The sequence below is a fragment of the Thalassophryne amazonica genome, chromosome 1, assembly GCF_902500255.1.
Source record: "Thalassophryne amazonica chromosome 1, fThaAma1.1, whole genome shotgun sequence".
Taxonomy (NCBI): Eukaryota; Metazoa; Chordata; class Actinopteri; order Batrachoidiformes; family Batrachoididae; genus Thalassophryne; species Thalassophryne amazonica.
Window position 1 is genome coordinate 48049287 of NC_047103.1, and position 25037 is coordinate 48074323.

Consider the following 25037-nt stretch of genomic DNA (forward strand, 5'->3'; position numbering starts at 1 on the left):
TAATATCTTACTATAGTATTCCTTCCTACATACCCTTATAACATTAGTTAACTTATTTTTATATTTCTTATATCTATTTTCTGCCTCCTTAGTCCTTAGTTTTATGAATTCTTTATATAGTGTATTTTTCTTTTTACATGCATTTTGTAATCCTTTCGTGAACCGTGGTCGATCTTTGAATTTTTGTTTTCTTCCATATTGTTTTATTGGACAGTTTTTTTCATATAGTGATGTAAATATTTTTAAAAAAAGCTCCATATGCTCTATCAACATCACCTTCACTGTATACCTCTTCCTAGTTTTGCACCTGTAAATCATACTTCAATGTATTCATCTTTTCCTCTGTTCGCTCTTGCCTGTATTTTGGTTTTCCTCTGGCTGATTCCTCCAGTGGTTTCTATTATAAACAATGAAAACTGGTAAGTGGTCACTGATGTCATTGATTAATAATCCACTCACTGTATTGTTTTCAATATCATTGGTGAATATATTATCGATTAAGGTCACACAGTGGGATGTAATTTTACTTGGCCGAGTGATTTTTGGATATAAACTTATGCTGTACATTGTATTGATAAATTCATCTGTTATTTTATGCCTGTTTGGATTAAGCAGAACAATATTTAAGTCACCACAAATGAAGACAACTTTTTGATTGGTTTTTGAAAACATTTCTCCCATCCAGTCAGTGAATGCTTCAATACTAGAACCTGGTGCTCTATATATACAGCTGACTGTTACATTTTTATGCGGACTGAACTGGGTCTTCGACGGCAACGAGGGCTGGGCTGGGAATCTGTCTCCGCCGTGGGGCTTGGTTTACGGCCTCCGAGGAACTGCGGGCCGGGATGGATCCGCGACGCAGCCGCGAGGCCGGGCTGAACCTCCGACACTACCGCTGCGCTCTCGCGTGCCTTAACCTTATTTTGTGATGTTTGATATCACAGATTCCCAGCAGAATATTGGAGTTTATAATACCTGAGAACGAAGCGCTGGCTGCAGAGCAAAAGACCGGAAGTGAAGAACCCCAAATCCTCTTGTGCATGCGCGGCACAACCTCAGCCCCCAAGATCAGAAGCTGCCGTTCCATCTCTCTACTTCTATGATAAAAAGTAAATAAAAAATTAAGTTAAAAAAAGAATCAGGTGCTTCAATATGTCACCCAACTATTTTGAAACAAATGATTATTTGTGCCCTCTTGTTGAAACATAACAAGACACAAATGAATGTAGTAGTATTACGCCAGTTTTGAATTTCAGCTTGAACAGCTACATTGAGCACAAGGTCAGTACATGCATTAGTGTGTGCGTTGCTTGTTCCTACTCCATTCACCAGTTTGGATGTACAGTGGGGGAAATAAGTATTTGATCCACTGTCAGTTTTGCAGGTTTTCCCACCTGCAAACAATGTAGAGTTCTGTATTTTTTATCGTAGGTACACTTCAACTGTGAGAGACAGAATCTAAAAAAAAAAAAATCCAGAAAATCACACTGTATGATTTTTAAATAATTAATTTGCATTTTATTGCATGAAATAAGTATTTGATCCCCTACAAAAACAAACAACTGGTACAGAAACATTTGTCTGCCATTACAGAGGTCAGATGTTTGCTATAGTTCTTGACCAAGTTTTCACACTGCAGCAGGGATTTTGGTCCACTCCTCCATACAGATCTTCTTCAGATTTTTCAGGTTTGGAGTTTCAGCTCCCTCCAAAGATTTTCTATTGAGTTCAGGTCTGGACACTGTCTCAGCCACTCCAGGACCTTGAAATGCTTCTTATGGAGCCCCTCCTTAGTTGCCCTGGCTGTGTGTTTGGGGTCATTGTCATGCCGGAAGACCCAGCCATGACCCATCTTCAATGCTCTGACTAGGGGAAGGAAGCTGTTTGCCAAAATCTCGCAATACATGACCCCATCCATCCTCCCTTCAATACAGTGCAGTTGTCCTGTCCCATGTACAGAAGAGCAGCCCCAGAGTATGATGTTTCCACCCCCATGCTTCATGGTTGGGATGGTTTTCTTGGGGCTGTTCTCATCCTCTAAACAGGGCGGCAAGTGGAGTTGATTCCAAAAAGCTCTATTCTGGTCTCATCTGACCACATGACCTTCTCCCATGCCTCCTCTGGATCATCCAGATGGTCACTGGTGAACTTCAAACGGGCCTGGACATGTGCTGGCTTGAGCAGGGGGACCTTGCTGCCCTGCAGGATTTTAAACCATGACGGCATTGTGTGTTACTAATGTAATCTTTGTGACTGTGGGCCCAGTTCTCTTCAGGTCATTGACCAGGTCCTCCTGTGTACTTCTGAGCTTTCTCAGAATCATCCTTACCCCACGAAGTGAGATCTTGCATGGAATCCCAGACCGAGGGAGATTAACAGTCACCTTGTGTTTCTTCCACTTTCTAATAAATAATCATAACAGTTGTTGTCTTCTCAACAAGCTGCTTGCCTGTTGTCCTGTAGCCCATCCCAGCCTTGTGCAGGTCTACAGTTTTGTCCTTGACGTCCCTAGACAGCTCTTTGGTCTTGGCCATGGTGGATAGGTTGGAGTGTAATTGATTGTTTGCACAGGTGTCTTTTATACAGGTAACAAGTTCAAACAGGTGCAATTAATACAGGTAAAGAGTGCAGAATAGGAGGGCTTTTAAAGAACTAGAAGCACTCGGAGATCGCAAACCTCCTCCAAGGCCATAGGGTCACTGACGTCACATGGAATACCCTTTGGCAAAGAGACTTATTCCACGTCTTTTCACACATCTACCGTCATGTTTCATATTCAGTGGTTAAATCCTTAGATCTTCAGCAAATGTATTTATAAAGAGAAACTGCATGAACTACACAAGTTTTTTTTTTTTTTTTTAATAACAAGTTTATTCAGTGAGGAGAAACAAATGCTAAATTATTGTTGTGTCATAGCTTAATTTTTGTTCAGCCTTTGTGACCCGTCTTAATTAGATCCAAAAATGTTGAAATTGACCCTATCCTGCAATGATAAAGAATCCTTAAAAAATTACTGGCTCCGGATCATGTTCCGGATCATTACCAGAATTTAATGACTTCTAAGTTAGGTCAAGATACACCCCTGGTAAAAATTTCATTGAAATCCGTTGAGGATTTTTTGAGTAATCCTGCTAACAAACCAACCAACAAACAAACGATTGCGACCAAAAACATAACGTCCTTGGCGGAGGTAAAAATTAACAGGTCTGTGAGAGCCAGAATTCTTGCTGGTTGATAGGGGATCAAATACTTATTTCATGCAATGAAATGCAAATTAATTATTTAAAAAGTATACAATGTGATTTTCTGGATTTTTTTTTTAGATTCTGTCTGTCACAGTTGAAGTGTACCTACGATAAAAATACAGACCTCTTCATTCATTGTAGGTAGGAAAACCTGCAAAATTGACAGTGGATCAAATACTTATTTTCCCACTGTAGTTACTTTCAGATCTCACAGATCTTTCAGGTCTTTAATCCCTTATTGCTCCCGTTGTGTAGTTAGCGCCTTGTATGGCAGCACCCCCACATCGGGGTGAATGTTAGGCATTATTTGTAAAGCGCTTTGAGCATCTGATGCAGATGAAAAAGCGCTATATAAATGCAGTCCATTTTTACAGTTGGCACTACAAACTCATATTTATTATTAGTATTTACTTTAAACTCTAATAGACTATGATAATTACGTTAATATCAAACTTCCTGAACAAAGATTTTTTGATCTAATTGCAGACTGTGATTCCATTTTGGAACATGCACAATTAAAAACAAAGCACCCAGGAGATTCTGTCACTATGACAATGGTTGTTTTACACAAATACTTTGCACATGAGACATTTCCTAACTAAGTTTTTCTCTTGTCAAACTAAATGACCTCTGAAAAGAGCCTTGCCTAAAGCAACACAATGGTTTTTGTGTGTTTTTTGTTGTTATTGCAAATGAGATGATGGAATTACTCAAAAAAGACCGACAGCACTGACCTGCAATATGTAAAACATGCTGATATGCATGCACATAATTACCATAATTTTCAAGTTTGGTTGGTACTCCTCTGACAAGATGCATATTGGATGATGCTAGATTTAAAAAAATGATTGTCAGTGTGGTGGTAACTATCATACCATGTCACGTTGCAGGATGTGCTAGTGTTGTTCGTCATGCACCACCTTGCAGAAATAATTTGGGACCTTACTGGCAACCACCCAGGCTAAGCTGCAGTCCACATCCTGAAAGTAACCTTCTATTTACTGCAGCCGGATGCTACTTTTGGCTCCCCTTCGTTTGGTCCAATCATTGGCATCCTCAGTAATGAAACGCATGTGTGTTGGATTGTGCTCAAAAAGACAATCCGTAATGCTGTAGTATCACAGCTGCTGCTTCCTCATGATACATGTGCTAGACCTCTTATGTTTCTCCCTAAATAATTGCTCATTCGGTACAAAGATGTTGGAGCAGCATGTGGGTAATTATATTTGCCTGTTTTTACACGCATGAAGCAGGCGAATGTCAGTGTGGTGGTCAAGATGTTGGAGGATGATTTTATTTGCATCAAAAGCAGAGAGAGAACAAACCGTGAACAAAGTGATGCGTGTGTTTTCCCATGTGTGTATAGGTAGTGTGTACTTTGGAGCCTCGGGAAAGTTAAAATAATTGGATAGATAGAAATTCACTTGGTGAACTTAAATTTAGTATCTTGGGGCAATTCTCGTAATATAACCATTATATGTTGACCAGTTTTCTGAGTGTTGTCCCAAGTGAAAAGGTAAAATAAATGTGATGACAGGAGCTACACGAAATACATGACCGTGGACTGCTGGTCTGTTTGGTTCATTAAAAAGTCATGTTAGACTCTGCTGACTGAGTGAAGTATGATGTCTAACAGAAACTCATGTCAAGCAGCATAATCGATTCTGTAGAGAGAATAAGTTTATTTGGGTGAGAGTAAGTGATCACGTTCCTCTCCTAAATTTTATAATCCCCAGTGGGGGGAAGGGGCGGGGGTTGTCAGCTGTCCAATTCTTAGTTCAGGTTCTTTTTGATACAGATGACTGTATAGTAAATCACACAGCATGAATGCTAACCTGTAAAAAATGTCTAATTCAGCCTCCTGTATCACATTCTTTCAGTCATTTTCCACAGTATGTGGAACTGGACTTGATTGGGATGTTTGCTGGCAAACGTCTGGTGACTGAGCATATCTCTGGTCAGTGATCAGGCTCAGCCCAAAATTGTTAAATGGCTCTGCCACCGTGTGGAAATTGCAGTTGTCTTGGGTTCCAATTCCTGACTGCAAAAACTAGCATGAAATCCTTCTGAATAAATTCCTGACTTCAGTGATTGAACCACAACTTCAAAGCTCCTCAAACATTTGTTCTTTAAAATGACACATCAGTTACCACCTTGCCAAAAGTGTTTTCAGCCATCCAAAACCTCAGTAGGTGGTTTCTTTTTTTTTTTTAATCCATGTACAACTCCAATTCCAGTGAAGTTGGGACATTGTGTAAAATGTAAATAAAAACAATACAATGATTTGCAAATCCTCTTCAACCTATATTCAATTGAATACACCACAAAGACAAGACATTTAATGTTCAAACTGAAAGACTTTATTGTTTTTGTGCAAATATTTGCTCATTTTGAAATGGATGCCTGCAACACATTTCAAAAAAAGCTGGGACAGTGGTATGTTTACCACTGTGTTACATCACCTTTCCTTCTAACAACACGTAATAAGCGTTTGGGAACTCGGTGGAATTCTTTCCCATTTTTGCTTGATATACGACTTCAGTTGTTCAACAGTCCGGGGTCTCTGTTGTGGTATTTTGCGCTTAATAATGCACCACGCATTTTCAGTGAGCGACAGGTCTGGACCGCAGGCAGGCCAGTCTAGTACCTGCGCTCTTTTACTACGAAACCACGCTGTTGTAACACATGCAGAATGTGTCTTGGCATTGTCTTTCTGAAATAAGCAGGGATGTCCCTGAAAAAGACATTACTTGGATGGCAGCATGTATTGCTACAAAACCTGGATGTACCTTTCAGCATTGTTGGTGCCATCACAGATGTGTAAGTTGCCCATGCCATGGGCACTAACACACCCCATACCATCACAGATGCTGGCTTTTGAACTTTGCACTGGTAACAATCTGGATGGTCTTTTTCTTTGTTTGTCCGGAAGACACGATGTCTGTGATTTCCATAAACAATTTGAAATGTGGACTCATTAGACCACAGCACACTTTTCCACTTTACGTCTGTCCATTTCAAATGAGCTCGGGCCCAGAGAAGGCGGTGGCGTTTCTGGATGCTGTTGATGTCTGACTTTCACTTTGCATGGTAGAGTTTTAACTTGCACATGTAGATGTAGCGACGAAGTGTGTTAACTGACAATGGTTTTCTCAAGTTGTTGTGTGGCCACCAGAAGAGGAGGTACTGCTGGCCCACCACCAGAGGGCGTCCTGCCTGAATGGCGGGCTTCAGGCACGAGAGTGCGCTGCCGCCTCACGGGAGCAGCTGGAGATGACAGCTGTCCCTCATCATCATCGCCATCACTATAAAAGCTGGGCAGCAACTCCACCTCGCTGCCGAGAAATCAGTCTACCTAGCAGGTAAACCTCTCAGCAGTTTTGGTGCCGATCGCACAGTGATTTTTGATTGCCTTGCAGGCGTTCCTGGACCTTTCCACAGCTGGAGGCTGGGATTGTACATCCAACAGGAGACGACGTATCTCTCTCCTCACGGATAAGTAGTGTCAGGACCTGCACGTGGTTGTTTGGAGGTGGAGGTGTTTGCCCTCCGGACGGAACTGTTTGCTGACTGTTTACTGGGTGTGTGCACACACACCTACCATTAACTGTTTCTGCTTCCTGCCAGCAGTACCAGATCTGACAGCTGGAGACGGTGGCCACCTGGGGACTCAGGACTTGGTGGCTCCGGTGTGTTCCAGATCCGTTGGCAGTGGAAATCGTGTGGGACCCGGCTCTTCTCTGGACAGACGTCTTCTATCCTCGAGCCTGCCCACACATCACCGTAGTACATTGTTTGACTCCAGAAACTGTAATTGTTTGTATCTCGTTGTGCACTTCACAACAGTAAATTGTTACTTTTGGCATATCCATTGTCCATTCATTTACGCCCCCTGTTATGGGTCCGTGTCACGACACTTTCCCAACAGGATTTCTCGGCCAGCGTCATGGATCCCGAGGGGCGTCAACCATCGGATGAACCACCAATGGGAACGCAGGGTGCACAGGCGTCGGCAGGAGGCGTGTTAGGTGAGCTACAGCAAATCTTAACTGCCTTCACTGCTCGGTTGGACTTGGTAACCGAGCAGAATGTGATTCTCAATCGGAGGATGGAGGCTCTCACCGCCCAGGTGGAAGCGCGCCAGCAGGGCGCTGCTGCAGCTCCTCCTCCTGCTGACCGAGCACTGGATACAGACATTCCAGTGGTGGTTCAACGAACCCCCCCGGTCCCCTGAAGTATACATAAGCCCCCCGGAACCGTACGGAGGTTGTGTTGAGACGTGCGCAGACTTCTTAATGCAGTGTTCGCTCGTCTTTGCACAGTGTCCCGTGATGTACGCGTCCGATGCTAGCCGCTTCGAGGAGAGGCACGCGCCTGGGCTACGGCGCTCTAAGAGCAAAATTCACGGCTCTTAACCACATATACTGGGTTTGTAAGGGAGTTTAAACAGGTGTTTGATCATCCCAATAGAGGCAAGACTGCTTCAAGTGTGCTGCTGTCAATGAGACAGGGGCGTCGGAGTGCAGCCGCTTATGCAGTCGACTTCCGCATCCCGGCTGCGAGGTCCGGCAGGAATAACGTTGCATTCCGCGCCGCCTTTGTAAACGGACTGTCTCCAGTCCTGAAGGAGTACTTGCTGGCTAAGGACATAGCCGGGCGCGAGCCGTCCCTCTCCCGTCCGAAAGGGTGCTGCCATCCCCACGCTCCACAGCTGGAGAGCTCCGTGTGGCAACAGCTCCCCCTGCTGACGAAGCTATGGACACGAGCAGGGCCAAAGTTAAATCCAATGACAGACAATGGAGGCTGGCCCGTGGGGAATGTTTTTACTGTGGCTCATGTGAGCATATACAGAAAAACTGCCCCAAACGGTTAAACTACAACGCCCGCCCTTAGAGACTGGGCTAAGGGTGGGTCATAACATTCACGATGAAAAATCCCGTAAATCTGCACGCATCCCAGTAACGATCCTGAGTGGGGATCTAACCCTTCACGCCCCAGCACTGGTGGACATGGGGTCAGAGGGGAATCTGCTGGATAGCAGATGGGCAAGGGAGGTTGGGCTCCCTCTAGTGGCTCTCCCTTCTCCATTGAAGGTAAAGGCACTAGATGGCACCCTTCTCCCATTAATCACACACCAGACACGGCCTGTGACATTGGTTGTGTCTGGGAATCACAGGGAGGAGATCATGTTTTTCGTAACACCTTCTACCTCCCGAGTGATTTTGGGGTTTCCATGGATGGTGAAGCACAATCCCCGGATAGATTGGCCATTTGGGGTTGTGGCTCAGTGGAGTGAAACCTGCCACCGGGAATGTTTAGGATCCTAGGTTCCACCCGGTGTGACAGCTAATGAGGAGGTCAAAGTTCCCCCCAATCTGACGTCGGTGCCTGAGGAGTACCACGATCTTGCTGACGTCTTCAGCAAAGATCTGGCACTCACTCTTCCCCCGCACCGGCCGTACGATTGCGCCATTGATTTGATCCCGGGCATTGAGTACCCGTCCAGCAGGCTGTACAATCTCTCACGTCCTGAGCGCGAATCAATGGAGACCTACATCCGGGACTCTTTAGCTGCCGGATTGATCCGGAACTCCACTTCCCCGATGGGTGCAGGTTTCTTGTTTGTGGGCAAGAAAGACGGCGGACTCCGTCCATGCATAGATTACAGAGGGCTGAATGAAATTACGGTTCGCAACTGATACCCGTTACCTCTGTTGGATTCGGTGTTCACACCCCTGCATGGAGCCCAGATATTCACGAAACTAGATCTTAGGAACGCGTACCACCTGGTTCGGATCCGGAAGGGAGACGAATGGAAGACGGCATTTAACACCCCATTAGGTCATTTTGAATACCTGGTCATGCCGTTCGGCCTCACCAATGCACCCGCGACGTTCCAAGCGTTGGTTAATGGCGTCTTGCGGGACTTTCTGCATCGGTTCGTCTTTGTATACCTGGACGACATCCTCATCTTCTCCCCGAATCCTGAGACCCATGTGCAGCATGTACGTCAGGTCCTACAGCGGTTGTTGGAGAACCAGCTGTTTGTGAAGGGCGAGAAATGCGAGTTCCACCGCACTTCTTTGTCCTTCCTGGGGTTCATAATCTCCTCCATCTCCGTCGCCCCTGATCCGGCCAAGGTTGCGGCGGTGAGAGATTGGCCCCAACCAACAAGCCGTAGGAAACTACAATAGTTCCTCAGCTTCGCAAATTTCTACCGGAGGTTCATCAAGGGCTACAGTCAGGTAGTCAGCCCCCTGATGGCCCTTACGTCCACTAAAGTCCCCTTCACCTGGTCGGATCGGTGCGACGCCGCATTCAGGGAGTTGAAACGCCGGTTCTCGACTGCACCAGTTCTGGTGCAGCCCGATCCCAATCGCCAGTTTATCATTGAAGTGGATGCCTCTGACTCAGGGATAGGAGCCGTGCTGTCCCAGAGCAGGGAGTCCGATAAGGTCTTCCACCCTTGTGCCTATTTTTCCCGCAGGTTGACCCCGGCAGAGCGAAACTATCATCGGGAACTCCTAGCGGTGAAAGAGGCTCTTGAGGAGTGGAGACACCTGTTGGAGGGAGCTGCGGTGGTTTTCACGGACCATCGGAACCTGGAAATCATCCGGACCGCCAAGCGTCTGAACCCCAGGCAAGCCTGCTGGTCACTGTTCTTCGGGCGTTTTGATGTCCAGATCACCTACCGCCCCGGGACTAAGAACCAACGATCTGACGCCATGTCCCGGGTCTACGAAGAGGAGGTCAAAACCGAGCTGTCACATCCTCCGGATCCCATCATCCCCGAGTCCACTATCGTGGCCACCCTCACCTGGGGACCGGCCCCAAGAACAGACTTTACGTCCCACCAGAAGCCAGAGCTGCAGTCCTGGACTTCTGTCACGGTTCTAAGCTCTCCTGTCACCCAGGGGTGCAAAGAACCGTGACAGTGGTTCGGCAGCGCTTCTGGTGGGCGTCCGGGAGTATGTCCAGGCCTGCACCACCTGCGCCAGGGGAAAAGCCGATCACCAAAGGGCACAGGGACTCCTTCAACCGCTACCTGTGCCCCACCGCCCCTCACAGGGCATGACCACCATCCTCACGATAGTGGACCGGTTCTCCAAGGCGGCCCACTTCGTGGCCCTCCCGAAGCTCACGACGGCCCAGGAGACTGCAGACCTCCTGGTCCACCATGTCGTACGTCTGCATGGGATTCCATCGGACATCGTTTCCGACCGTGGTCCCCAGTTCTCCTCGCAAGTTTGGGGAAGTTTCTGTAGGGAACTGGGGGCCCACGTGAGCCTCCCGTCGGGGTACCATCCCCAGACGAACGGACAGGCAGAGCGGGCGAACCAGGACTTGGAGCAGGCACTCCGCTGCGTGACCTCTGCGCACCCGACGGCCTGGAGTGACCATCTGGCCTGGATCGAGTACGCTCACAACCGCCAGATCTTATCTGCCACTGGCCTCTCCCTGTTTGAGGTGTGTTTGGGGTACCAGCCGCCATTGTTTCCCGTGATGGAGGGAGAGGTCGGTGTGCCCTCGGTCCAGGCCCACCTAAGGAGGTGCCGTCGGGTGTGGCGCACTGCCCGCTCTGCCCTGCTTAAAGCCCGGACGAGGGCTAAGGCCCATGCAGACCGCCGGCGTTCCCCGTCCCCTGCATACCAGCCCGGGCAGGAGGTTTGGTTATCCACCAAGGACATTCCCCTGCAAGTGGAATCCCAAAAGTTAAAGGACAGATTCATCGGACCTTTCCCCATACTCAAAGTCCTCAGTCCGGCCGCAGTGAAGCTGAAGCTACCAGCTTCACTGCGGCTTCACCCCGTCTTCCATGTGTCCTGTATCAAGCCCTGCCACTCCTCTCCACTCTGCACCCCCGGACCGGCGCCGCCTCCTGCCCGGATTATCGACGGGGAGCCTGCCTGGACCGTGCACAGGCTCCTGAACGTCCGTCGAAAGGGCCGGGGATTTCAGTATCTGGTGGACTGGGAGGGATATGGACCTGAAGAGCGCTCCTGGGTGAAGAGGAGCTTCATCCTGGACCCGGCCCTCCTGGACGATTTCTACCGTCGCCACCCCGACAAACCTGGTCGGTCGCCAGGAGGCGCCCGTTGAGGGGGGGGTCCTGTTGTGTGGCCGCCAGAAGAGGAGGTACTGCTGGCCCACCACCAGAGGGCGTCCTGCCTGAATCGCGGCCTTCAGGCACGAGAGGGCGCCGCCGCCTCACGGGAGCAGCTGGAGATGACAGCTGTGCCTCATCACCATCGGACAGCTGTCCCTCATCATCATCGCCATCACTATAAAAGCCGGGCAGCAACTCCACCTCGCTGCTGAGAAATCAGTCTACCTAGCAGGTAAACCTCTCAGCAGTTTTGGTGCCGATCGCACAGTGATTTTTGATTGCCTTGCAGGCGTTCCTGGACCTTTCCACAGCTGGAGGCTGGGATTGTACATCCAACAGGAGATGACGTATCTCTCTCCTCACGGATAAGTAGTGTCAGGAAATCGTGTGGGACCCGGCTCTTCTCTGGACAGACGTCTTCTATCCTCGAGCCTGCCCACACGTCACCGTAGTACATTGTTTGGCTCCAAAAACTGTAATTGTTTGTATCTCATTGTGCACTTCACAACAGTAAATTGTTACTTTTGGCTTATCTATTGTCCATTCATTTATGCCCCCTGTTGTGGGTCCCACTTTCCCAGCACACGTTTTCCTGAGCCCACGCAGTAAGATCCTTTACACAATGATGTCGGTTTTTAATGCAGTGCCGCCTGAGGGATCGAAGGTCACGGGCATTCAATGTTGGTTTTCATCCTTTCCGCGTACGTGTAGAAAGTTCTCCAGATTCTCTGAATCTTCTGATTATATTATGGACTGTAGATGATGGAATCCCTAAATTCCTTGCAATTGAACGTTGAGAAACATTGTTTTTAAACTGTTGTACTTTTTTTTTCACGCAGCTGTTCACAAATTGGTGATCCTCTCCACATCTTTGCTTGTGAATGGTTGAGCCTTTTTGTGGATGCTCCTTTTATACCCAATCATGACACTCACCTCTTTCCAATTAACCTGTTCGCCTGTGGAATGTTCCAGACAGGTGTTCTTTGACCATTCATCAACTTTCCCAGTCTTTGTCCCAGCTTTTTTGAAATGTGTTGCAGGCATCCATTTCAATATGAGCAAATATTTGCACAAAAACAAAAAAGTCTATCAGTTTGAACATTAAATATCTTGTCTTTGTGATGTATTCAAATGAATATAGGTTGAAGAGGAATTGCAAATCATTATATTCTGTTTTTATTTACATTTCACACAATTGGAATTGGGGTTGTACATATTTAAAAACAAAACAACAAAAATTGTGTAGGATCATGCATTTATCCTGAGGAGGTGCTACTTTTTGATCCAGTTTTCTGTTTTAAAACAGTTGTGATACATATAAGATCACTGTAAAATGTTGCCATTTTCCTGACATATTAAAGAATTATGTTTGTGTGGAGATTGTGGTGTGAATAGGCTTTGGTGTGTCAGGATTAAGTGATGTGTATTTATCTTGTTTTCAGTGCTGGCATTGAACATAGGGAGTGACTCAGCAGACAACACAGAGAAGAACAGAGAGCTTAACCATAGAAAAACACAGATGACAGCCTTTGAGATGAATTTAAAAGACAAGAGGTTTGCACATCTGTTGTGACCATTAAAAGTTATAGTAATACGCGGTCTTTCAATAAAGTAACGGTCCTTTTTATTTTTTTCAAAAACTATATGGATTTCATTCATATGTTTTTACGTCAGACATGCTTGAACCCTCGTGCGCATGCGTGAGTTTTTCCACTCCTGTCGGTGACGTCATTCGCCTGTGAGCACGCCTTGGGAAGGAGTGGTCCTGCCCCTCGTCGGATTTTCATTGTCTGGAAATGGCGGAATGAGAAGGACTTTTTTTCCATCAGAATTTTTTCAGAAGCTGTTAGAGACTGGCACCTGGAAACCATTCGAAAAATTTATCTTGCTTTCGGTGAAAATTTTACGGGCTTCACAGAGAATAAGGTCTGTTACTACAGCTTTAAGGACCCCTTTAAGGACGCTTGGCGTGCCGGCTCCGAGCTGCGACGATGCGGCACAAGCCACCGGACCATTTCTAAACGGATGGCTCTGTGGATACGAGACCATTGTGTGCTCTTTCTCTGGTTATCACAAGAGCTGGACATCAGCCATTTTCCGGCAGATTTCACTTTTAACAAGAGATTTTGTCATGGAAAGCCGCGCGGAGGCTTCGCGCGTCACGACCGATTTGCTGATGAAGCGAGACAAAGGAACACCTCCGTTTCGGAGTGATAAAGGACAAGTTGGGACATGCCCAGCTCTCCACAATTTCACTGATACTTACTGGACTGGTAAGCATTGAAAGCCGAGATAGACATGTCCAAACTTGTCCTTTGACACGCCGAAACGGAGGTGTTCCTTTGTTTCGCTTCCAAAGCGACAGGCGTGGAAAAACTCACACATGCGCACGAGGGTTCAAGCATGTCTGACGTAAAAACATATGAATGAAATCCATATAGTTTTTGAAAAAAATAAAAAGGACCGTTACTTTATTGACAGACCTCGTATTTACATACTTTTTGTGAAGTTTTTATAGAGCACATGGCTCAGAACTGTGTTTGTTCTTTATGAATTTTTAAACTTTCTGTCCAGATACCAAGATGACTTTAGGCCCCTGGTGGATGGGTGTTGCTGTTACTGCTGTAAGAACCACCACAGAGCGTATCTACATCACCTGCTGGTGACCAATGAACTCCTGGCTGGAGTCCTGCTGATGATCCACAACACAGCCCACTACCATGGTTTTTTTGGCTCCCTGAGAGAAGCTCTAGCCAACAATAAACTAGACCTGCTCAAGAGACAAATATTTATGCAGAGAAGTGGGGAGACAGAAGAGAAATAAAATGGGAAAGAGGAATTAACGTAGGGGGTGGTGTGACGGTTTACTCATCCCCCAAAGAGTCAGTGGACCAGGTTGGCATAAGAACTGTTTTGTCCTGTTAAAGCCAGGCAGACGATGAATGAAGATACTACACAGACCAAAAGAGACTAAACTCATGCCTTGTAAGACCAGTCACAGGTAAAGAATGAAGAGCAAACTTTTCCCATGTTTATGCTTTGCACATTTGTCCTGTTTCCATCAATACCACTCTGTTCAGCTTGTGTAAGTGTCACTCAGGGTTTAGTGACTGATGAGGGTAAGGAGCTGAAGAAGGTCACAACAAAGGAAATGCCCAGAAAGGCAATAAAAAGTGAAGATTAAAGGTGGTGGATTGGTGATGACTGACCCTCTGTGTGTTTTAATGTTGGTGTCCTTCTATGGGTCAGACTAATGTCCTCTGAACACATTGACATAGCACAGAGACCAGAGGGATGTCCATCTGTGGCAATGAATTATTACGGAGGACCAAAAATAGACGCAATAAGTAGTTTAACTGTTGCAGTACACTCCTTCCTTTCTGAATAATGCTCCATCAATGCGTCATCTCATAATTTATCCATGTTTTCTTCATCAAGCATTTGGCCACTTGCTCTGTGAATGTATTTAGTGTGTCAGTTGATTTCTGTGTCTAGTGTTCAGATGTCTGTGGAACCTGAGATCAGTGACACCTTCTACATTCAAACACTGCAGTCAGTCTCATGGGTTTTCAGGAGGTTAACTCAAGGTTTGAGTTGACAGCTTCACCATTCCCAGTGCTCTGAAAGGATAAAAATCAGTTGTGGGTGTCTCCTGTAGTCCATGCAGAGGTGGCAAGAGGCTTTTTGAAGGTGAGAGGATATAATTGAAAGCCGGTGTGTGTGTGGAGGACAGGGACTAAAAAGAGTGTGACAGAAGTACAAAATCACAAAAAGGATCACCTAAGGGAGGAGGCTGTTGGATTTGATGTCATCAGTCATTGGGGTGGATGTGCATAATTATTTTAAAAAAATATTGGCAATATTTGTTTGGAATGGAAAGAAGATGGTGCTTTACTAATGCCTGCAGGGGAAATGAATAAGAGCTAAGACAAATAATGACCTCCAGATGGTTTATGTTAAGGCTGAATGAGAAAGGGAGCACAGAAGGGTGTCTGTAGAAGGTAGAGATATGGAGAACTATGCCCTACTTTATCTGGGTCAGGCTCAAAACATCTCAATTGCCTATCCTATGTGCACTAAGACTTTACCAAAATGTACTGCAGTGCTAAAAAAAGGGAAAAAAGTTTCTATTTCAGGCCAACCTCAATCATTTAATGATATGTGGTGAAAACCAATTTGTTCGTGCATAATCCTAATATGTCAGTAAATAACCAACGTTAGTTTGTTTTTACAAATATTTATGTAGGTTACAACAGACTTGAAATGAAGTAGAAAATAATTGATACTACAACCATGAAATGAAGAATGACAGTGAAGAGAAATGATGTAGAAAATACAAAGTGGTTTGATCTTAATGCAGCTGAAGCTGTTAAAGGACACAGTAATTTAAAGTCTTTGTAACAGTCATATAAAAACGTTGGTAATCAAACTTATGACTGGCTGGTTCCCGAAAACGAGGCTGGTAATTGGCAGCAAGTTACTCCGATTCATTGCTTTAGAGCTCTTTGCACTGAGTGCTTCTGATTGGCTCACACAGATGCAAGCTTTATAGTGCTGGCTGGTACCCGCCTCCTCTGTGCTCATTGTTATGCATGTTTATTTTTTTGCCACATAAAATTGTATTAGCCCAAGTGTAAAGTGTTTTTCACTGACACACAAAATTAAAGCAGAACGCAAAAAAATAAATGTCCCCACTTCCTGTATGTAACATCACTTTCTCAAACCACGGCAGATTTCTGCCAGGTTTTGCCAGGGTGCAGCTGCCTCCTTTTCCACCCTAGCAGAGGAGGCAGGAACCAACCAGAGCCCATGACTGGTATACTCAGTTTTTAAAATTGTGTCGTATGAGCAAAGTGACTACACTGATTCCAGTGGGCCACCTATGATTCAACGGGTTTCTGTACCTCAAGATTGGATATTATAGTTCTTAAAATGTTCTTGCATTTCATGATTATTGTATTTTCCAGAGTACAAGTTGCATCAGTGAAAAAATGGCTTTTGAAGAGAGAAAAAAACATATAAGTTGCACCAGAGTACAAGTTCCACCTTTTTTCCTGTATTATGAGTGCTTTAATTTGGGAGTGTTGTGTATTGTTGTAGCGGAATTTATTATTGGCATATATGCTTTTATATCTACAACCCAATTCCAATGAATTTGGGATGTTGTGTGAAATGTAAATAAAAACAATACAATGATTTGCAAACCTCTTCAACCTATATTCAACTGAATACACCACAAAGACAAGATATTTAATGTTCAAACTGACAGACATTTTTGTTTTTGTGGAAATATTTGCTCATTTTGGAATGGATGCCTGCAACACATTTCAAAAAAGTTGGGACAGTGGCAACAAAAGACTGGGAAAGTTGATGAATGCTCAAAGAACAAGTGTGCTGTGGTCTGATGAGTTCACATTTCAAATTATTTTTGGAAATCATGGATGTCGTGTCCTCCGGACAAAAGAGGAAAAAGTCCATCCAGATTGTGTTGGAGACTGGCCCCCCAAGACCCTTGACCTTGTCCGCCAGTCGCCGCGCGTCCGTTGATCCCAGAGAAGGTGGAACCAAAGAAGTCATGGCACAAAAGAATCTGTTCAGCTTGCACCCTGCCTGATTTACCGTTCAAAACAGAAAACCACAGAGTAGTAAAATCAGTCTTACACAGAGCTCTGTGGATCCTGTTCTCAGCTCTGATGTAGCTTTAGCTCTCAGCAGGAGATAAGAAGAGTCTCCCATGCTGTCTATTATCCCCTTAAATAACCTGCACTAACAATGATTCAGCTATTCTTGAGGCGTTTTGTCCCTTCCTCTCATTGGTCCAAGAGGTTGGTGAGAACCGTCTGCTTCTGGGAATTCTCCTCCCCTTGCGTTGTGTGGCAAAGCTAGATCGGAAGGAGAGGTATCCAGCACGTCACTTCCCTGGAGTGTCTTTACCACACCCATCCCTGACTGGCCTGTACAGGACAGGTCGGCCACATGCTTCAGGCTTCCTCCCTTGTTCCCTTGAGAATCTACAAAACAACTCTGTGTGGGCATGAACACACTTCGCAAGATTATCCTTAGTCATAACATATATCTTAAATGTCAGCAGGCTAGCGTGCACAGATGTGCCTGCAGTTCAACACTTAGTTTCACAGGAACAATATAGATGGGGTACACCTTGTCTAGACATTCCACTGATACCAAACAGGCCGCATAAGCAGTTACACTATTCCCACAATTAGGCCAAAGTAGAATGATGAGTACAATATCTAGAGCACATAATGTGCTCTTACAAAGAATCTAAATCTAATACAATGCATATTATACAATATGACTCTAAACACGTTCAACTGGACAGTGCAAGCATACATCAATCAATCAATCAATTTTTTTATATAGCGCCAAATCACAACAAACAGTTGCCCCAAGGCGCTTTATATTGTAAGGCAAGGCCATACAATAATTATGTAAAACCCCAACGGTCAAAACGACCCCCTGTGAGCAAGCACTTGGCTACAGTGGGAAGGAAAAACTCCCTTTTAACAGGAAGAAACCTCCAGCAGAACCAGGCTCAGGGAGGGGCAGTCTTCTGCTGGGACTGGTTGGGGCTGAGGGAGAGAACCAGGAAAAAGACATGCTGTGGAGGGGAGCAGAGATCGATCACTAATGATTAAATGCAGAGTGGTGCATACAGAGCAAAAAGAGAAAGAAACAGTGCATCATGGGAACCCCCCAGCAGTCTACGTCTATAGCAGCATAACTAAGGGATGGTTCAGGGTCACCTGATCCAGCCCTAACTATAAGCTTTAGCAAAAAGGAAAGTTTTAAGCCTAATCTTAAAAGTAGAGAGGGTGTCTGTCTCCCTGATCTGAATTGGGAGCTGGTTCCACAGGAGAGGAGCCTGAAAGCTGAAGGCTCTGCCTCCCATTCTACTCTTACAAACCCTAGGAACTACAAGTAAGCCTGCAGTCTGAGAGCGAAGCGCTCTGTTGGGGTGATATGGTACTACGAGGTCCCTAAGATAAGATGGGACCTGATTATTCAAAACCTTACAAGTAAGAAGAAGAAATTTAAATTCTATTCTAGAATTAACAGGAAGCCAATGAAGAGAGGCCAATATGGGAGAGATATGCTCTCTCCTCCTAGTCCCCGTCAGTACTCTAGCTGCAGCATTTTGAATTAACTGAAGGCTTTTTAGGGAACTTTTATGACAACCTGATAATAATGAATTACAATAGTCCAGCCTAGAGGAAATAAATGCATGAATTAGTTTTTCAGCATCACTCTGAGACAAGACCTTTCTGATTTTAGAGATATTGCGTAAATGCAAAAAAGCAGTCCTACATATTTGTTTAATATGCGCTTTGAATGACATATCCTGATCAAAAATGACTCCAAGATTTCTCACAGTATTACTAGAGGTCAGGGTAATGCCATCCAGAGTAAGGATCTGGTTAGACACCATGTTTCTAAGATTTGTGGGGCCAAGTACAATAACTTCAGTTTTATCTGAGTTTAAAAGCAGGAAATTAGAGGTCATCCATGTCTTTATGTCTGTAAGACAATCCTGCAGTTTAGCTAATTGGTGTGTGTCTTCTGGCTTCATGGATAGATAAAGCTGGGTATCATCTGCGTAACAATGAAAATTTAAGCAATACCGTCTAATAATACTGCCTAAGGGAAGCATGTATAAAGTGAATAAAATTGGTCCTAGCACAGAACCTTGTGGAACTCCATAATTAACTTTAGTCTGTGAAGAAGATTCCCCATTTACATGAACAAATTGTAATCTATTAGACAAATATGATTCAAACCACCGCAGCGCAGTGCCTTTAATACCTATGGCATGCTCTAATCTCTGTAATAAAATTTTATGGTCAACAGTATCAAAAGCAGCATTGAGGTCTAACAGAACAAGCACAGAGATGAGTCCACTGTCCGAGGCCATAAGAAGATCATTTGTAACCTTCACTAATGCATGAACACAACATGATCATAAAACAGTAGTTTTAGGATTATGGCAGAAACTTCACGTTGTTATACGACCGTCAACAGAATCAGGTCAAAAACATACATTTTAATCATACAGGGGTGATTCTTTAACTACAGGCACTATTGGCCTTGTAAATGTAATTTCCACCACACCATTGCCTTACAATATAAAGCGCCTTGGGGCAACTGTTTGTTGGCGCTATATACATGTGCTCTGATGTCACTGTTTATCTCCATAGAAACTACCCAAACAATCTTTCATACAAACTGTTTAAAGGGGCATTACAGTGTTGTGGTGGAAATTACGGCAATAGTGTGGGACAGCTACATTTTGTTTAAAAAAAAATCACAACAGTTGTATGACATTGAATACCCCAATTATGTTTTGATTATTTTACTGATATTTTATTCAGAGATATTTTAAAACATTAGAAAAAATGTTTCTTTACCATTCATTTTTATCATTGAAGATCAAAAGTCTGGGTGTGGGACAAGCACAAAACGGCAATATTTGCATATAATGATGCTGAAAAAAGGTGAAAAAGTCATCATAGACTACTAGAACAAATTTCTTAACACACTTTCATTGTAAAGATAACTATAAAAGTGTGAAATTTCCCCTTTTTTCTGTTTTTCATACAATATGATCAAAGGACATAATAAGTGCCCGTAGTCTAAGAATCACCCACAGATGGATGATTTATTCTGGTTGTTTCTGAAAGATAAGCACAGAATTAGTAGCAGAAAATGCAGTTACAGTGAGGAAAATAAGTATTTGAACACCTTATTTATATATTTTCTATATGCTTGCCTCTACTGGTGGTTGGCTCTCACTGCGGTATTGTATCACTTCCTGTTCCGGAGCACAGCGGTGTTTTGCTGTATCTGTTAATCTGCGCAGTTAGATTGATCTAGTTAACTAGATAACGATTTGTTTCACCGTGTAATCTTCACGTGCCTTAACTAAAGCACTCCCTCTGCCGAATCACCTCTAAATTATTTACACATTATTCACTTTGTGTGTTTTTAGGAATCCGCTATCTTAGCGCAGCTACTAGCTCTTAGCCGGTTTAGCATGGCAGCTTCTCCTGTCTCTCCCGCACTTTTCTGCTCTGGGTGTGAAATGTTTAGTTATTCCTCGGCCTCCTTTAGCAGTAGGGTTGCCAACCGTCCCTTGAAAAACGGAATTGTCCCTTATTTGGAAATAAAAGTGTGCGTTCCGTATTGACCTGAAACGGGACGCAGTTTGTCCCGTATTTCTGTGAGAATCAAAAAGTCTGTAAAATGTCAATGGAATTGACCTTGCGCTTTATATGGAAACTTACGGTAAATTTGATCCCAGCCTCTCTCCTGCTCTTCACCAATGAGCTGACAGACACGAGTTGACGATACAGAATCTCTCTTATCTCATTGGTTGAGGGACATCTGCTCGCAAGAAGATCCCGGACGAGAATCACGAGCCGACGACCATAACAAATCAGCATGGCTGATATCGACACAGACACCGACACTGGCACTGCAGATACGCCTACGAACAGCAATGTCTGTAACGTCATTACTCCTCCTCGAAAAAAACAAAACAAAAAAGAAAGCAAAAATACATGGGCAAATGGGAAAAGGAAAATGGCTGGGTGGAAAAGGTGCGCGACAACAGCTATAAGTATTGTAAGTATTGTTTACTTTTTCAGACTTTCACTGTTACATTGTTTTGGATGATATTTTTTTGTTAATTTATACACTCTTAAGCAATAACACGACAGAGAAAGATTTATTTTTAAATACATTTTTTTATATATATTTTGAAGCAGGACAGGATGCTCATATTGAAATTGTGAGTGAAAATTTATTTTGCACTAAAAATAAATTGCTAAATAATAATTTGTTTTCCGCATGTTCATATCATAACAAATGCATGTGTGCATCTACTTAAATTCAGGGTCAAGTCACACACACGCTGGGAAGGGTGAAGGCAATGGTCAGTTGGCCGGTCCATGGAAATAGAGACTGGAATTGACGTCACGTGACTAGCGGCGTGCCCCACGGCGGCCATTACTGAGGGTGGAGAGAGACCTTGATCCTGTTAAACAGAAGCGATATGAGGAGAAAAAAGGCAGCCAGTGCTTCATCATCAACTGCACGAACCACAAAAACAAATTCTCCAATACTAAAATGAACTGTACAAGAGCCTTAATGTAATTATGTAAAACAAATGTCTATTTTAAAGTCGTTATGCCGCAATTTAATGTCAGTATACTGAGACTATAACTCAACGCCATAAGTTCTTTTCATTAAGCTGCGTTCACATGCGGAAACAAAAATGTTTAAATATATTTATGTCTATATATACTTGCAGCTGTTGTTTAATATGATATGTACATGCTGGTCACAGGAGGCATTTAAATTTTAACAGTGTGGTTGGAGGGGATGGAGGAGTTACTTTTTACCCTGACTGAGGGTCAAAAGTCATAAATTCTGAATGGCTTTATATCTACTTGTAATAAAATGTTAGTAAAAATCATATATATGTTGTTGTCATTAAAAGACTAGCAGTAATATTACAGTGGAAAAAGCAGCAAGATAAATGAGCACAATGGCAAGGCATACTTCAGATTAATATTTTAATACATAGGGATTTTTTATCCAGACATGTATGGGTTTGTTAGACCTTTTAATTAGCATGAATACAACTTACAAGCGTCATTTATAAAAATCCATTGAGAATTATGATGACAGGAAAAAAAAAAAAGTCACAGTAAATGAACAGAATGGAATATTTTCCACAAATTTCCACACTTTACATAAAACATTTTTTTCTACCTAGACATGTATGGGTTCATTAGAAAGAGCAATTAAAGGGCTTTAAAACAAGCCTACTTTTATTAAAGTCTGTTAACAAATAGCGACAATAAAGTGAGAAAAGCAGCACAGTTTGTTGTAATTTCCCCAGATTTCTGCATTTTACATAAAAGTTTTTTTTTTCACCCACACATGCATAGGTGCATTGGAAAGAGCTTTCAAAGGGCTTTGAAACAAGCCTACATTTATTAAAATCCATTAAGAAATAGTGACGCTAGTGCAAAAAAAGCAGTCAGTTTATTATTGATGAGCTGCACATTTCCACCCTTAGTAACGGCGCCTTCCTCTCCTGAGTGACGCTAATAGATAGAGGCGCGCATGTCCATTCCAGTCTATATTTCCATGGGCCGGTCAGCCCTGCCAGTGAGGTGTCCCTTATTTATTTTTCAGAGAGTTGGCAACCCTATTTAGCAGTAATGGTACTTGTAATAAGTGTAGCTTATTTGTAGCTTTGGAGGCCAGGCTGGGCGAATTGCAGACTCGGCTCTGCACTGTGGAAAATTCTACAGCTAGCCAGGCCCCTGTAGTCGGTGCGGACCAAGGTAGCTTAGCCGCCGTTAGTTTCCCTCTGGCAGATCCCGAGCAGCCGGGAAAGCAGGCCGACTGGGTGACTGTGAGGAGGAAGCGTAGTTCTAAACAGAAGCCCCGTGTACACCGCCAACCCGTTCACATTTCTAACCGTTTTTCCCCACTCGACGACACACCCGCCGAGGATCAAACTCTGGTTATTGGCGACTCTGTTTTGAGAAATGTGAAGTTAGCGACACCAGCAACCATAGTCAATTGTCTTCCGGGGGCCAGAGCAGGCGACATTGAAGGAAATTTGAAACTGCTGGCTAAGGCTAAGCGTAAATTTGGTAAGATTGTAATTCACGTCGGCAGTAATGACACCCGGTTACGCCAATCGGAGGTCACTAAAATTAACATTGAATCGGTGTGTAACTCTGCAAAAACAATGTCAGACTCTTTAGTTTTCTCTGGGCCCCTCCCCAATCGGACCGGGAGTGACATGTTTAGCCGCATGTTCTCCTTGAATTGCTGGCTGTCTGAGTGGTGTCCAAAAAATGAGGTGGGCTTCATAGATAATTGGCAAAGCTTCTGGGGAAAACCTGGTCTTGTTAGGAGAGACGGCATCCATCCAACTTTGGATGGAGCAGCTCTCATTTCTAGAAATCTGGCCAATTTTCTTAAATCCTCCAAACCGTGACTATCCAGGGTTGGGACCAGGAAGCAGAGTTGTAGTCTTACACACCTCTCTGCAGCTTCTCTCTCCCTGCCATCCCCTCATTACCCCATCCCCGTAGAGACGGTGCCTGCTCCCAGACCACCAATAACCAGCAAAAATCTATTTAACCATAAAAAGAAAAAATAATATAGCACCTTCAACTGCACCACAGACTAAAACAGTTAAATGTGGTCTATTAAACATTAGGTCTCTCTCTTCTAAGTCCCTGTTAGTAAACTATATAATAATTGATCAACATATTGATTTATTCTGCCTTACAGAAACCTGGTTACAGCAGGATGAATATGTTAGTTTAAATGAGTCAACACCCCCGAGTCACACTAACTGCCAGAATGCTCGTAGCACGGGCCGAGGCGGAGGATTAGCAGCAATCTTCCATTCCAGCTTATTAATTAATCAAAAACCCAGACAGAGCTTTAATTCATTTGAAAGCTTGACTCTTAGTCTTGTCCATCCAAATTGGAAGTCCCAAAAACCAGTTTTATTTGTTATTATCTATCGTCCACCTGGTCGTTACTGTGAGTTTCTCTGTGAATTTTCAGACCTTTTGTCTGACTTAGTGCTTAGCTCAGATAAGATAATTATAGTGGGCGATTTTAACATCCACACAGATGCTGAGAATGACAGCCTCAACACTGCATTTAATCTATTATTAGACTCAATTGGCTTTGCTCAAAATGTAAATGAGTCCACCCACCACTTTAATCATATCTTAGATCTTGTTCTGATTTATGGTATGGAAATTGAAGACTTAACAGTATTCCCTGAAAACTCCCTTCTGTCTGATCATTTCTTAATAACATTTACATTTACTCTGATGGACTACCCAGCAGTGGGGAATAAGTTTCATTACACTAGAAGTCTTTCAGAAAGCGCTGTAACTAGGTTTAAGGATATGATTCCTAATTTATGTTCTCTAATGCCATATACCAACACAGTGCAGAGTAGCTACCTAAACTCTGTAAGTGAGATAGAGTATCTCGTCAATAGTTTTACATCCTCATTGAAGACAACTTTGGATGCTGTAGCTCCTCTGAAAAAGAGAGCTTTAAATCAGAAGTGCCTGACTCCGTGGTATAACTCACAAACTCGCAGCTTAAAGCAGATAACCCGTAAGTTGGAGAGGAAATGGCATCTCACTAATTTAGAAGATCGTCACTTAGCCTGGAAAAAGAGTCTGTTGCTCTATAAAAAAAGCCCTCCATAAAGCTAGGACATCTTACTACTCATCACTAATTGAAGAAAATAAGAACAACCCCAGGTTTCTTTTCAGCACTGTAGCCAGGCTGACAAAGAGTCAGAGCTCTATTGAGCCGGGTATTCCTTTAACTAGTAATGACTTCATGACTTTCTTTGCTAATAAAATTTTAACTATTAGAGAAAAAATTACTCATAACCATCCCAAAGACGTATCCTTATCTTTGGCTGCTTTCAGTGATGCCGGTATTTGGTTAGACTCTTTCTCTCCGATTGTTCTGTCTGAGTTATTTTCATTAGTTACTTCATCCAAACCATCAACATGTCTATTAGACCCCATTCCTACCAGGCTGCTCAAGGAAGCCCTACCATTATTTAATGCTTCGATCTTAAATATGATCAATCTATC

General features: G+C 43.8%; 1 protein-coding gene across 2 annotated transcripts in view; it reads left to right on the forward strand.

The window, feature by feature from the left end:
- qtrt2 (queuine tRNA-ribosyltransferase accessory subunit 2) overlaps positions 1–14563 on the forward strand; it is a 63615-nt gene extending 49052 nt beyond the window's left edge. Inside the window, exons 8-9 of one of the 2 annotated variants that reach the window (XR_004560477.1) lie at positions 12798–12909; positions 13930–14067. Coding sequence is in view for 1 of the 2 variants with exons in the window: in XM_034169421.1 (XP_034025312.1) it covers positions 12798–12909; positions 13930–14179 (362 nt within the window). In the remaining variant the exon portion in view is untranslated. Of the gene's footprint in view, positions 1–12797; positions 12910–13929 lie in introns of both variants that reach the window. The other variant, XM_034169421.1, reaches the window with a different exon arrangement.
- Positions 14564–25037: the final 10474 nt, after the last annotated feature.